This window comes from Euleptes europaea, chromosome 14 (assembly GCF_029931775.1).
Source record: "Euleptes europaea isolate rEulEur1 chromosome 14, rEulEur1.hap1, whole genome shotgun sequence".
Classification (NCBI taxonomy): Eukaryota; Metazoa; Chordata; class Lepidosauria; order Squamata; family Sphaerodactylidae; genus Euleptes; species Euleptes europaea.
This window is the reverse complement of record NC_079325.1, coordinates 51,797,313-51,810,747: the sequence shown is the minus strand read 5'-3', so window position 1 is coordinate 51,810,747 and position 13,435 is coordinate 51,797,313. Positions and strand designations below refer to the sequence as shown.

Here is a 13,435-nt window from a genome sequence, read left to right as displayed (position 1 = left end):
ATAGCAGGCATGATTGGATCAGGTGTGATATGCAGAGTGGTGGTAGGCGTGGAGAAATCAGCATTGGTGATGAGACAGGAATCCTAGGTCTTTATTCAGTCCAGGAAAGTGCATTGTCTTGAGCTTCATTATTAGTTGTAATTCAGCAGTCTCTCTTTCTAATTGCCTTTTGAAATCCCATTGTAAGAGAAGTTCTTGGAAACAGTGTTTGGAAGTAGACACCTTTGGTTTCAGTGCTGCTCGCCTGCAAATAAATATGCTTCAGGGTGCATCCTTGGTACAATAGTATTGGCTCACATATCTGTTAGCCAAGAGTAGCAGCGTCATGTTATGTTTCTCACTTATACTTGGTTTTGCTCAAATAGTAATTGCTCAAATAATAATTGAGTAGGTCTGTTCCTCTTATGTGCCTCAGTCTGCCTTGAGTCTCCTTGAGAAAGGCGGGGTATAAATAAAGTCAATAAATACACATTTTGTAGAGTCCTGGATTCCTAACTTACTTTTGGCATGGAAAAATATCGCAAGTTCTTAGGGTTTTGTGGCTGTGCTGGTGATTGTGTGAGCATGCTGCAGTTGCCCTGCTGTCCACTGATGAAACGTCTTATATCTCTTCTTTTCTTTTGCATTTTTGTTTTTGAACACTTTGGTGGTTGCTGTCTTCCCTGTTTGGTTAGGAGATGCACAAACGGTTTGCAAAAATCTTTGGCCCACAGTATAGCAGTGTGGAAGGGACAGAGTTGCTGGCCCTGGCATGGCTGCCATCTTCCTCTTCATGCACTTCTGCCCCCTTTTGTTAACCTGAAATTCTGTAAATCCAAGCTGAGCCTGCATTTGCAAAGTACCTTCTTAAAACACAGAATACAGGACCTGATCTGTCCACGGCAAAAGAAAACTCTATATACCATATTTACTCGAAAGGAAGACAACCTCCCTAAAAAACGTTAGACAGGTTGAGTATCCCTTATCCAGACTCCTTGCGACCAGAAGTGGTCCGTATTTCAGATCTTTCCGTATATTGGAATATTTTGGAATTTTTGCATATACATAATGAGATATCTTATTTATGTTTTATATACACTTAATACACATAGCCTGAATGTAATTTTAAACAATATTTTAAATAATTTTGTGTACGCTTGAACCATCAGAAAGCAAAGGTGTAACTATCTCACCAGAATACCTGTATCAGCTGTTAAACAAGAGCAACAACTAACAACAAACAAACTAACAATGGCAGGCTTTCAGTCTCCACTTACAATGCAGCGTACACTGTATTTTATTTTTTAGGTGGGAGGAAACATTGCAAGCAGGCAGCACGGATCTGCCTGCATGCCGGCTCGAAGGGTCCGGTTTTCGGATCAGCCCGGGTATGGGATGTCCAGATAAGGATTACTCTACCTGTACACACACACACACACACACACACACACACACAAAATGTTACTGGACATAACTGTAACTTGTACACAAATATAAGATTCCCTCTTATGTGGGGGGGTGTAATACCTGAGGGGGGGAACTAGTCTTGCATTTGAGTAAACACTGTATGAGTTTTTGTGTTGAGGTGTGTCATCTCACTTTGTGTTCTTTTCCTTTTTTTAAAGCTTTCTAACAGCGAGTCAGTCCAGCAGCAGATGGAGTTCTTGAACAGGCAACTTCTGGTCCTTGGGGAGGTCAACGAGTTGTACTTGGAACAGCTACAGCACAAGCATGCCGACACGCCCAAGGTGTGTACCTCTGCTACAGACAGGTGGCTTTCACCTGGCGACGGTCCCCCTCTGTCGCTTCCAGGGGACCGCCTCTGCCTGTGAGAATGCATGGATGTATGTTGGAGGAACCAGTTGGCGGAGACCTTGGTTACAGTGGAAGCCTGATGAACATGCGTCCCGTTGGTTGGCCAATACCACTCCAGCTGCCTGGTTTGAACCCTTCAGTTAAATATGAGCAGCCAGTGTGATGCAGTGACAGAAAAAGTTAATGCGATCTTAGGGTGCATTAACAGAGGCATAACATCCAAATCGCAAGATGTCATAGATCCGCTGTACACTGCATTGGTCAGGCTCCACCTAGAGTATTGTGTGCAGTTCTGGAGGTCTCACTTCAAAAAGGATGTGAACAGAATGGAGCAGGTGCAGAGGGGAGCGATGAGGATGATCAGGGGCCTGGAGACCAAGCACTATGAGGAAAGGCTGAGGAAGTTAGGAATGTTCCGTCTGGAGGAGGTTTAGATGAGACATGCTAGCTCTCTTTAAGTATTTGAAGGGCTGTCCCTTAGAGGAGGGCAGGGAGCTGTTCCTGTTGGCAGCAGAGGATAGGACTCACAATAATGGGTTTAAATTGCAGGCGGAGAGGTACTGGCTAGATATTAGGAGAAAGTTTTTTACAGTAAGAGTTGTTTGACAGTGGAATTAGCTACATAGGGAGATGGTGAGCTCCCCCTCACTGGCACCCTTTAAGCAGAGACTGGACAATCACTTGTCAGGGATGCTCTAGGCTGATCATTGAGCAGGGGGTTGGACTAGATGGCCTGTATGGCCCCTTCCAACTCTGTGATTCTGTGATCACAGCCCTCAAGCAAAAAAGGGTGCTTTGCAGGGGATGAGTGCATAGCAGGCCTGAGCTCATTGTTTGGTGTTGCACTCACTTCCTTCAGGCTTTAAATTGTGGCTTAGATTTGCGACATCGACCCTCCCACCTTGGTTCCAGAACACTTCCTGGGGGCTCTCTTGGCTGGCAAGTTACCAGATTCAGACCAATTTAGCTTTACCAAAGTGCCTGCGTAATATACCTTTAAGGCCATCTCCTTGAAACCGAAGCATCTGATGAATTTTTTGTGCTAACCCTCGCCTTATCTGGGGACGTGTGTGTGTGGTATCGATACATGCTCACTCACTCTTTTAATTCCCCAGAAAAAGTCCAGAGTTTTTGGTGTGCTTGTCCACGTTATGCATGTAAATCGCAAACTAATCTGCAAAAACCTTATCCCGCAATCTCTATGTTGGTCTTCAAGAAGCCATAAGCTTTGTTCTTGCGGGTGATTATATTGCTATGTAGCTGCCCTGTGGCAATCTGTGCCACCTAAAACTGCTCCAATATCAATAACAAAAAAAATCTGACTTTCTTCCAAGGGTGACTTATGTGGGTGGATCAAGGGTCTGATTCAGAATGAAGCAGCTTGATGTGTTCATGTGTTTACTTTTATCATAACATTTTCTATTTCAGGCCGCTGTGTTTCCAACTCTTAATGGTACTTTAACAGGTGTTTACAGTGTTCCGGTTTTTCTCCATATTACAACAAACCTTTTTTCTGCGGGCTTTGCTGCTGCTACGGCCCCACAAAGGCCTGCAACTGGCAGGCCTAATCCATGGCCCCACCTGCAGAGTGAGTGGGAGAAATAACTCCCTCCACTGGCGAGAAGGTGCTGCGCAGTAAGTACCAAATGCTGTGTGTTCCCCTCTTGTTTCAGGAAGTAGAAATCATGCAGGCGGCCTTTCGTAAAGATCTTGAGAAGGCGAAGTGTTATGTTCAGCAGCAGAACCAACAACTGGAGGCTTGTCAGAAGCGGATAGCAGAACTGGAATCTCAGCTCACCAAGAGAGACCATCTCTTGCTTGAGCAGAAGAAATACTTGGAGGATGTGAAAGTTCAAGCCAGGTAGAATGGCGGCGTTAGTGTTTGGCAAGATTTAAGCCCGTGGTTGTCAGCTTTGTTCACGTTGATGAGCTGCAGACCTTCAGGGAGGGGGAGTTGCAACGGTGTCAGGTGGAAGGGGAGTGGCAAGTTACAGAGTGGTGAGGTCGGTGCTCAGAGGCCGGTGGGGGGACCTCTTAGAGGGAAATTCACAGTCTGCCAGTCAGGAGCTGTCCTACGGCAAAAGCCTGTATCCTGGCTCCATAAAGGCAACTCTCCCATCTGAGCACTTCTTGCCACCCTGCGTGGTGTGGTTAACAGTGGTGGTTTGGAGCGGTGGACTCTGATCTGGAGAACCGGGTTTGATTTCCCACTCCTCCACATGAAGCCAGCTGGGTGACCTTGGGCTAGTCGCAGCTCTCTTAGAGCTCTCTCAGCCCCACCTACCTCACAGGGTGTCTGTTGTGGGGAAGGGAAGGTGATTGGAAGCTGGTTTGATTCTTCCTTAAGTGGTAGAGAAAGTTGGCGTATAAAAACCAATTTTTCTCCTCTTCCTTCTCTTGTGCTTATGCTCATGCCTGCCTTACTGCTCATCTGGGTGTGGGAGAGTGTCTGCTTAGCTCTTAGCTGCTTAGCCGGTGCCTGAAATTTTATGTGCTGTAAAAGAGACACATTCAGAGGGGATTTTTATTCCAGAAGGGGAGGTTCTTATACTGGCTGAGGGGAATGTGATGAATAAAATCAACAGAGGCTGCCCCTTGTCCATTTCAGAGGCCAACTCCAAGCAGTGGAGAGTCGGTACAAAGTGCAGAAAAGGATTACGCAAGCGTTTGAGCTGGAAATCTTAGATCTGTATGGCCGCCTGGAGAATGACAAGTTGCAGAAAAATCTAGCAGATGTCAAAACAGGACCTGCCGAAATAGCAGACGAAAGGTAAAGGGGGCAGGAGCAAACTGAGCCCCAGCTCAGGCAGAGTTCCCAGTCCGGATTCCAAAAAGAAGGGAGACGCAATCTGGGGGATTGTCATAGTTTTGAGAAGTGTTTTTAGGGGACTAGGGGTTGTGCATCCTGAAAATAAAATTAAGAGACGCTGGGCGTGGTCTAGGACCCGTGCATCACAAGGACCGGCTCTTCCCAGATGTCCCTGTGCTTCAAGTGTGTTTCTCAGGCTGTCTTCTACTGGCTGTTCCCCCACTTGAGGTAGCCTACCTGTCAAAACCAGAGCCTGGGCCTTCTCACCTTTGTGGAGTGAGAATAGTTCCTGGCAGGGAGTGCCAGAGATCCCTAGACACCTCCCTCCTGGGAGACCCTTGCCATGGGTTCCTTCTTCCACTGTTGTGTTCCCAGCAGGGCCATTTCACAGCTACCTTTTGTTTTTACTTGGCAAATCTGCCCCCCCCCCCACGGTGCAAGCACCGGGTTACTTTCCCATTTATCATTGTTAGCCGTTTTTAGTATGTTGGCTGCAAAGATTTGGTGGGGAAGAGCCCCCCTTTCCCTGTTTATAAAAACACTCACAATGTATAAGACAGTTTAAGGCAGGGGTGTTAAACATAAGGCCCGCGGGCCGGATCCGGCCCCTTGAGAGATCTTACCTGGTCCGCAAGGCAGCCACCACCACCCTCACTCTTGATCTGGGCTGGCGAAGCATGGCCCCACCTGGCCAAGTGACATTATATATTTGGCCCTCATGACAAATGAGTTCGACACCCCTGGTTTAAGGCATGCTGTTAAATTGGATCTGGCAAGCATTTTAAAGAGGGGTGCTTCTCTCTCAGAGGGTCAAAAGGGCATCTTCATGATGGGTGCTTCCGTTTCCTTTTAATTCGGGAGGCAGGAATCAATATTTAAATTTTCTAGCCTCCTGGGGTAAACACCCCCTATTGCCATTCTACCTGCCTTTATCGGGAGAGCAGCCTTTTTTGCAGCTCTCAGCTTAAAAAGGGATTAGATAGCCTTATTCTTTCTATCTCTTCTTATAGTCTATCCTCCTGCTAAATTCTTTACTTCTTAACTCTTAAATTCTTAACTCTCTCTCTTTCTTCCTTTCCTAATAGTTTAGGAAAATAGAAAAGGGAAAAGAGGGTAGTCTTTTTACTGTGCAACAAAATGGCCGCCGGGCAAGAGGATTCCTATATTACGCAGGCAGATTTAGATCCTAGCCTTCTGTCGGCGGCTCCACGGAGTTCCCCTCCGGGCTCCAACCAGCCTTCTTGCAGCTATGCAGCCGATTCTAAGGGGAAATCGAAAGTAAAATCAGGCGCGAGCGGCGCAACAAGCGCAAGAGAGCTGGCTCGGCTACCAACAAACGCGCTAAACGATTCCCCGCCACCGCCCGCTCTGCAAAAGCTGTGCTGCCCAAAAGCGGAGAGAATTCTGCGGCGTTTCACAGCAGGGATACTACAGCGGCCGAGTCCGCTACTCCCTTACCCCCAAAGGGGAGAAGTTACTGAGGCTGGTGGCTCGCCCTTGCCTTTGGAAACCCCGTCCACAGGCGGCTCGCCTCAAAATCAGGGACGGGATGCGTCAGCGGAGACTGCAACTTCTGGTAGGACAATTCCTCCCCTGATCCAAGAGAGCGGTTTGGCCTTTCTAAAAGCAGAGCTCTCCACTTTAATCAGAGACGCCTTCGCAGAAGGCTTAAGGATGGCTCAACCTCCTCCTCCTTCCCCTTCTTCTCAGGGAAGCTCCTTCCGGGGGGCAAGGGCTATAGAAACTTCTGCTGATACTGCAAGCAGGGCAGATACTTCTGGGGATAGTAGATGGCCCACAAAGGCGGCTTTAAAAGACACTTATGTGTCTCAGTCTTACCAGATGCAAGGTGGCAACTCCTCACCCTTGTCTGGCGATGAGAATTCTGATAAAGAGGAGGGAGAGTTCAGTTCTGACGGAGAGGACATTATTGAGCAACCCAAACAATCCAGAATTTTTAATGCAGAGGAATTTCCTCTTTTACTCTCCAAAACCTTAGCAGCCCTAGACTTGGCAGAGGACTCTGAAGCTTCTCACCCAAAGAGAAAAAAGGGAACCAAGGAGTTCTTCCATATGCATGACACCCCAGACAGGGTAGTCCCAGTACCAGACTACTTCTTAACCCTTATGAAATCAGAGTGAGAGAAGCTAATGGCTTCCAAGCAATTCCCACTCACATCAAAAAAGTTTTATAACATTGACCATAACACCTCAGAGTTACTGAAAGTACCCCTTGTGGAAGCACCAGTTACTGCATTACACACATCTGATCTGGTAACTGAAGAAGGCCAAGCTATGATCAGGAATCCTGCAGATAGGAAAGCAGAGCTAGCATGTAAAAAAGCTCATGAGGCTTCTGCTCTAGCTATCAGCTCTTCCATTACCTCTGCACTAGTTTCTAGGGCAGCTATTATTTGGGCAAGAAAACTGGCCCAGCTCATTCCTCAGGAGGAGAAGCAGGCCTGTGAAGGGGTATCTAGACTTCTGAGAGCAGTCTCCTTTCTAGCTGATTCTATACTAGACCTATGTCTTTTGCTGCTAAAGCCTTAGCCACCTCATCATCAGCCAGACGAGCACTGTGGTTACACCCTTGGCAGATCGAACATCGTTCAAAATCTGTCCTAATGGGCTTCCCTTATCAAGGGAAGAGGCTCTTTGGGGATAAGTTGGACCCCATTCTCATTGAGACCAAGGATAAAAAGAAAGCCTTACCTAAGAGCCTTCCAAAAGAATCCAGGGGCTTCTCCCAATCCACTTCCTTTAGAACTTACCACACTCTTCAGAAATACAGACCTGATCAGCTCTGGTTTCAATGGAACCAAAACCGCAGCTCCTTTCGTAGAGGAGGGAGGTTCAATAGGACAACAAAGTTCTCCCTTTTCCAAGGCAGCAAAGGGGATAAACCCAGCCGCCAAAACAAGCAATGACGCCATATCTCCTCCGGTGGGAGGAAGGCTCAGCCTGTTTCTTCCTCAATGGTCTTCCTCCCATCCAGACCAGTGGGTAGAGAGCATCATCACTCACGGCTGCAAAATACAATTTTCACGCATACCACCCAACAGAGTAGTTGTATCCCCAACCTCAAAGAACAAACTCAAGCTACAAAGGACCTCAGAAGCCATACAGCACCTATTAAGCATAAAAGCCATAGAGATAGTCCCTCCAATGGAGCGCTCATCAGGAATTTATTCTGTTTTCTTTACTGTTCCCAAAAGGGACGCGGGATGGAGACCCATTCTAGATCTCAATTTTTTGAACAAGTTCATTCCCTTAAAACGTTTCCGGATGGAAACACTGAGGTCAGTCACAGAGGCTCTTCAACCATTGGACTTTCTAACGTCCATAGATCTCACCGAAGCTTATCTACATATTCTCATTTACCCCACACACCGCCACTTCCTCAGATTCCTGTATCAGGGAATGCATTTCCAATTCAGGGCCCTCCCATTCGGATTAACTTCCACTCCGAGGGTATTCACCAAAGTGTTAGTGACGCTTATAGCAGTTCTACGCAGAGAGGGGATCAGAATATACCCTTATCTCGACGACGTACTAGTATGCACAGACTCAAAACAGCAAAGTCTAGAACACACGCAGAGGGTTATAGAATTGTTGACAAGTCACGGTTTCATCATCAACTACAAAAAGAGCCAATTATCTCCTGCCCAAAGACTGAGACACCTTGGAGTAGACATAGACACAAAACACAGCAAACTCTACCTCACACAAGAAAAGGTACATCTAATCACTTCCCTGGCCAAAAAAGCATACACTTCCCGATCCTCCAAGCTAATGTCCCTAGCAAAGCTGCAGGGGCACATGGTAGCATGTATCCCGACCATTCAATGGGCGCGTTTGCATGCAAGGCCTCTACAATGGCTTCTCAGACCTTACCAGGGAGACATCCAGCAGAAAAGAGACAAAAATGTCCTACTTTCCAAGGAAGCAAAAAAGAGTTTACAATGGTGGTCTGTTCCAAGAAACCTATCCAAGGGACTTCTGTTCATCCGCCCCATCCCAATACAGATACAGACGCTTGCCCTACAGGTTGGGGTGCAACACTACAGGTTCTCCCAGCACAGGGCACTTGGAATCACCAGGAGCAAAAACTGCACATAAACATTCTCGAAATCAGGGCAATCTTCAGAGCTCTTCAGGCCTTCCATTCTCAAATCCAGGGAAAGGACGTTTTAATCAGGACGGACAATGTAGCCGCAAAGGCACACTTAAACAAGCAGGGGGGATCGAGGTCCTCAGCCCTACACAGAGAAGCACTGAACATACTGACATGGGCCAAGAGCAACCTGGCCTCCCTCTCAGCCGAACACATACAGGGCTCTGTCAACATCCAAGCTGATTGGCTCAGCAGGGAGACGCTCTGCGAGGCAGAGTTGTCCCTTCATCCGGGAGTTTTTCACATCATCACTCAGAAATTCGGAACACCACAGGTGGACCTGTTTGCCACAAACAACAACAACCAATTGAACAGGTTCTTCACCATGTACAAGCAACAGGGAGCAGAGCAGACAGATGCACTGATAGCCCCGTGGCCCAACGAACTGCTATATGCGTTCCCTCCCCTCCCTCATACCAAGAGTCCTGAGAAGGGTACGTCTCCTAAAAGCACATGTATTGTTCATAGCCCCATTTTGGCCCAGACGATCATGGTTCTCATCCCTAGTGCAGATGTCGAACAACCATTATTGCAGACTACCAGAGAGGCAGGACTTACTGATTCAAGGCCCAGTATGTCATCCCAATCCAGAATGGTACAAAATGACCGTCTGGGAATTGAAAAACAAAGACTATCAAACTTAGGTTATAATGCAGACATCATCTACATCATTCAGGCAGCACACAGGCCTTTTACCCAAAGAATTTACAATGCCTCTTGGAAGGCTTTTACCAGATGGTGTAGACGCAAGGCGATCAATCCTCTCAAACCTAGAACCGCAGGTATCCTATCCTTCTTGCAAGAGGGACATAAGATGGGCCTGTCCACTTCCACTCTTTGCAGACAGCTGGCCCCCATAGCTACCTTAGTTCCTAGGGTAGCAGGTTATAGATTAACAAAACACCCTCACATAAAATCCTTCCTTAGGGGTCTGAACCTAATTTCTGCTCCGGTCAGACACAGGTTCCCCACCTGGAGCCTTCACACTGTGTTAACTGCCCTCACCAAACCTCTGTTTGAGCCACTCACACAAGTAGGTCTCAAATGGTTGAGAATGAAAACCTTATTCCTAACGGCGGTCACATCTGCTCGCAGAGTCTCAGAAGTAGGAGCACTCTCAATCAGACCTGGGCTCATTACATTCCACAAAGACAAAGTAGTCCTCCGACACGATCGAGCCTTTATTCCAAAATGCAATTCAAAGTTCCACAGAGATCAGGACATTGTTTTGCCGTCCTTCTGTCCCAATCCCAAAACTCGCAAAGAAAAGGCTTGACACACCTTAGATTTACGAAGAGCATTGGGTACTTACCGTGAAGGCTTCTTCTCAGAGGGACAAAGAGCATCTTGCCCGCCCTGACGTCTAATATGGATAGTTGTTGAGTTACAGTTGCAGGTTTCTTCAAAAGTTAGTCTATTCTCTCTGTCTTAGCATCCTTCCAGGGAGTGAATTCCTCTAGAGTTGTACATACCTTGTTTCTTTCAATGTTCTCATTAACGATATAAGGCTTGGAAAGTTTTCGAATGGCTATAGGGGGCGTTTACCCCAGGAGGCTAGAAAATTTAAATATTGATTCCTGCCTCCCGAGTTAAGAGGAAACGGAAGCACCCATCATCAAGATGCCCTTTGTCCCTCTGAGCAGAAGAAGCCTTCACGGTAAGTACCCAAGGCTCTTCGTTTCATCCCCCCAATTATGGCGTATTGCCTTTGTATCGCTCCCCATTATTGCTTGGGTGTGGGTTGCCTTGTGGGTCATGCATAGCCAAGCATCAAAGGCCATTCTAAAGCTTAAGAGGTGCCCCTTAGTGACCGACCGTCTTGACTCGTCCTCCGGCCTGCGCCTGGCTCTCTTCGGTCCCTTCCGCTGACCCGCCTCATCTCTTTCCCGTCTCGCCGCAGGCTCCCCGAAAGCAGTGCAGGCTCCATCGCAGGACATGGCCAAGAATCGCTCAAGAGGAACGGCGAGACCAAACCTCCCAGCACCCGAGGGAGCAGCAGCGGCAGCAGCAAGGGCAGTAGCGAGGTCTCCACCCCCGAAAAGCCCCCTAACCAGAGAGCCGGGCAGCTGAGCCGCTGGGAGACCTCGGTGCTGCTGGACTCCTCCCCCGGGGGCGGCCCCCTGACTGTGGGCTCCCTCCCGAGTTCCGAGAGCTTCCTGGGCATGAAGGTGCGTGAGCTCTTCCGCCACAAGAGCGAGAGCCAGTGCGACGAGGAGGGGGCCACCCTCAACAGCCTCTGTGACACTTTAAAGACCGAGCTGTGCAGAGACCCCAGCATGGAGGCCAGGGCTCCTCCCAGCCCGGAGGAACCCGCCCCGTCCCCCCCGAGCCCGGAAAGCAGTGTTGGACAGCTTCATATAATGGACTACAACGAATCCCATCATGGCCACAGCTAAGCAGGGAAGGAGAGTCCAAAATCAGTGTTACTTTTCACAGTCTTGGCATGGAGTGGGGGGTGCGGACGCCCCTTTTTAACGAAAAGCTTTCATATCTCGTTGGCTGGGAGCCGCTGGCTCGTGCCGCAGAAACTGGACCTGTGTTCGTGGACTTGGCTGAATGAATGTGAACTGGATTTCAGGTCTGGAAGTGTCTAAGCTTAGTCTCGCCCCCCTCCCCTTCACCCCCGCCCCCCATGTACACTTGCTAGTCCTCCCTCAGAACGTATTAACATTGACAGGAATTTCTGAGTCATTGTCCCTGTCTCTCCCCCCCCTTTTTTTCCTTTAAACTGGCCCCATCCAGGGAACGTGTGTTGAAAGCAAGGCTGAGAAACGCAGTTGGGCGCTTAATGTGAGGAGCGAGGCACCGATCCAGCCCTGTGCAGAGCAGGTGAAAGCGCTTCCCCTTACTGGCGGCCAGGGCTTAATTTCCTCCTAGAAAGGAGGAAATCCTAATGTTAACAAGCTTCATATGACACTTCCCCCTCCCCCAAGTGGCTGGACTCTGCTCTGGCGATGAAATGTTGTAAAGAGTGCTCATCAGCATTTAATGCCACATTCTCTCTCTCTCCTCCCCCCCCCCCCGGTCATCTGTCTATGCTGTCCTTAAACATTTCTATGTAACGAACAAAGGCTTCTGAAGTCACTCCTTTGAGAAACTGGAACTTCTCGTGCGGAGGCCCCGGGTTGGATTTGTGGTCTCACTGAAACACTATTCTCCCTCCCCCCCCCCAAAAAAAACACTCTCCTAATCTCTTATTTGCTCGATAAGCTGGTACTGAGCTGACCTCATTTTTTGTGTCTCTTCGATGGGGAAAAGAAAAAAGTTTCCCCCCAGAGTGGGAAGACTTGGTAACTGGAGCGCGTAGAGATCTCTGAAAACATGGCCAGCTTTGGGAACTCCCTGAGAGTTTTTGTGAAAGCTCGGGTCTCGGCTAAGGCGGAGAGGCCTGGGGAACTTTTGCACGGGGTTTGTGGGTGTCTTGACTGGGCGTGGATGGCTCTGCTGCAAACCCCGTCGCCGTTTGCTTCGAAGCAAGAGGGGGGTTCCGTTCCTCTCTCATGGCTGCCCCTCAGTCTTTCCTTTTTCTCTGAAGAACGGGGACCTCGCAGCAGGGGAGGGGACAGAGAGGGTGGGGTAGTCTCCGGTCAGACGCTTGGTGCTTTTGTCCGTAAAGGAATAGCTGTTGGTAGAAGGCAGCTGAATGAAGCTACTCCAAGGCACAAAAACTGTTCGGAAGGATAAAGAACTGGGCCTTTCCTCCGCTCCCAAATCGGGGGGGGGGGTATTTTTTTCCCTTTCCTTTTGCATAAGTCTTCACTGAGTCCCACCCTGTGTCACACCCCCTGCCCTAGTGAAAAAGTGTTAAATGTCAGGATCTGTTGGTAGTTTGTGACTTCTTAGGAGCCTGTGAGTCTTTCATAACCATCACAATGTAGCCCTTCTGTCTCTGAACAATTGAAATATTTTCCCCAAGAACCTCCCCAGCAAAAGCAAACTCTCCAGGCCACCCTAAATCCAAGAGGAAGCTGCTATAATTTTCCTGCGCACAAGGACACTGCCCCTGCCCCTTGAAGGTGGTCCTGTGTACATTTCTAAATCGTCTGTAACGTGGCCCATTTTTAATCTTTGGACTCTTCTGGAACTTGGTTTTTAAAATGGTGGACTTGGGTAGCTGTGCTCAGATGCTTAACTCTCTCTCTAGATTAGGAAACGCAAGAGCTTCTTCTGCAAAGAGTGAAATGGGATTGTTTGTTACTGGTTGTGTTACTGTAATGGTGGCAGATTGTAGCAGAGGAGTTGGGGGCTTCCGGGCTTCCAAACACCTTACCTTCCCCTCCCCAAAACCCTCTCTAGGGTTGGATTGGCACAAGCAGCAGAATTAGGAGAGAGAAGTAACCATCCCATTGCAGACTGCAGGAGGGGGGAGATCATGGGTTTTTTTTGAATTTTGGATTTAAAGGGAAACAGCTTCCTCCCTTTTAGCAGAAAACCAGCAGAGCAGGGAAGTGTTACATGGGAGAGATTTCAAACGTGATTTCCTGCCTGTAGTCTAAATGGGGTGGTGGTGGTCTCTGTGGCCTCTCCTTTTGCCGAGTGTTTAGACTGGGTTGCGTAGTGCAAAATGTGTGCACCCTGCCTGCTTCAGTTCTTTCCTTCTCACTCCCTACTGGTCCAAAGAACTAGTTTCCGGGCAGTTCTGCCAGAGGAATGGGCAG

The 13,435-nt window shown here is 48.4% G+C and overlaps 1 protein-coding gene across 1 annotated transcript in view; it reads left to right on the top strand.

Annotated features, from left to right (window-relative positions):
- Positions 1-11,176, top strand: part of TSC1 (TSC complex subunit 1) — a 44,954-nt gene extending 33,778 nt beyond the window's left edge. Inside the window, exons 18-22 of the mRNA XM_056860166.1 lie at positions 1,605-1,727; positions 3,468-3,655; positions 4,403-4,564; positions 6,126-6,179; positions 10,678-11,176. Of these exons, the coding sequence (XP_056716144.1) occupies positions 1,605-1,727; positions 3,468-3,655; positions 4,403-4,564; positions 6,126-6,179; positions 10,678-11,173 (1,023 nt within the window). The 3' untranslated portion in view covers positions 11,174-11,176. The remainder of the gene's footprint in view (positions 1-1,604; positions 1,728-3,467; positions 3,656-4,402; positions 4,565-6,125; positions 6,180-10,677) is intronic.
- Positions 11,177-13,435: the final 2,259 nt, after the last annotated feature.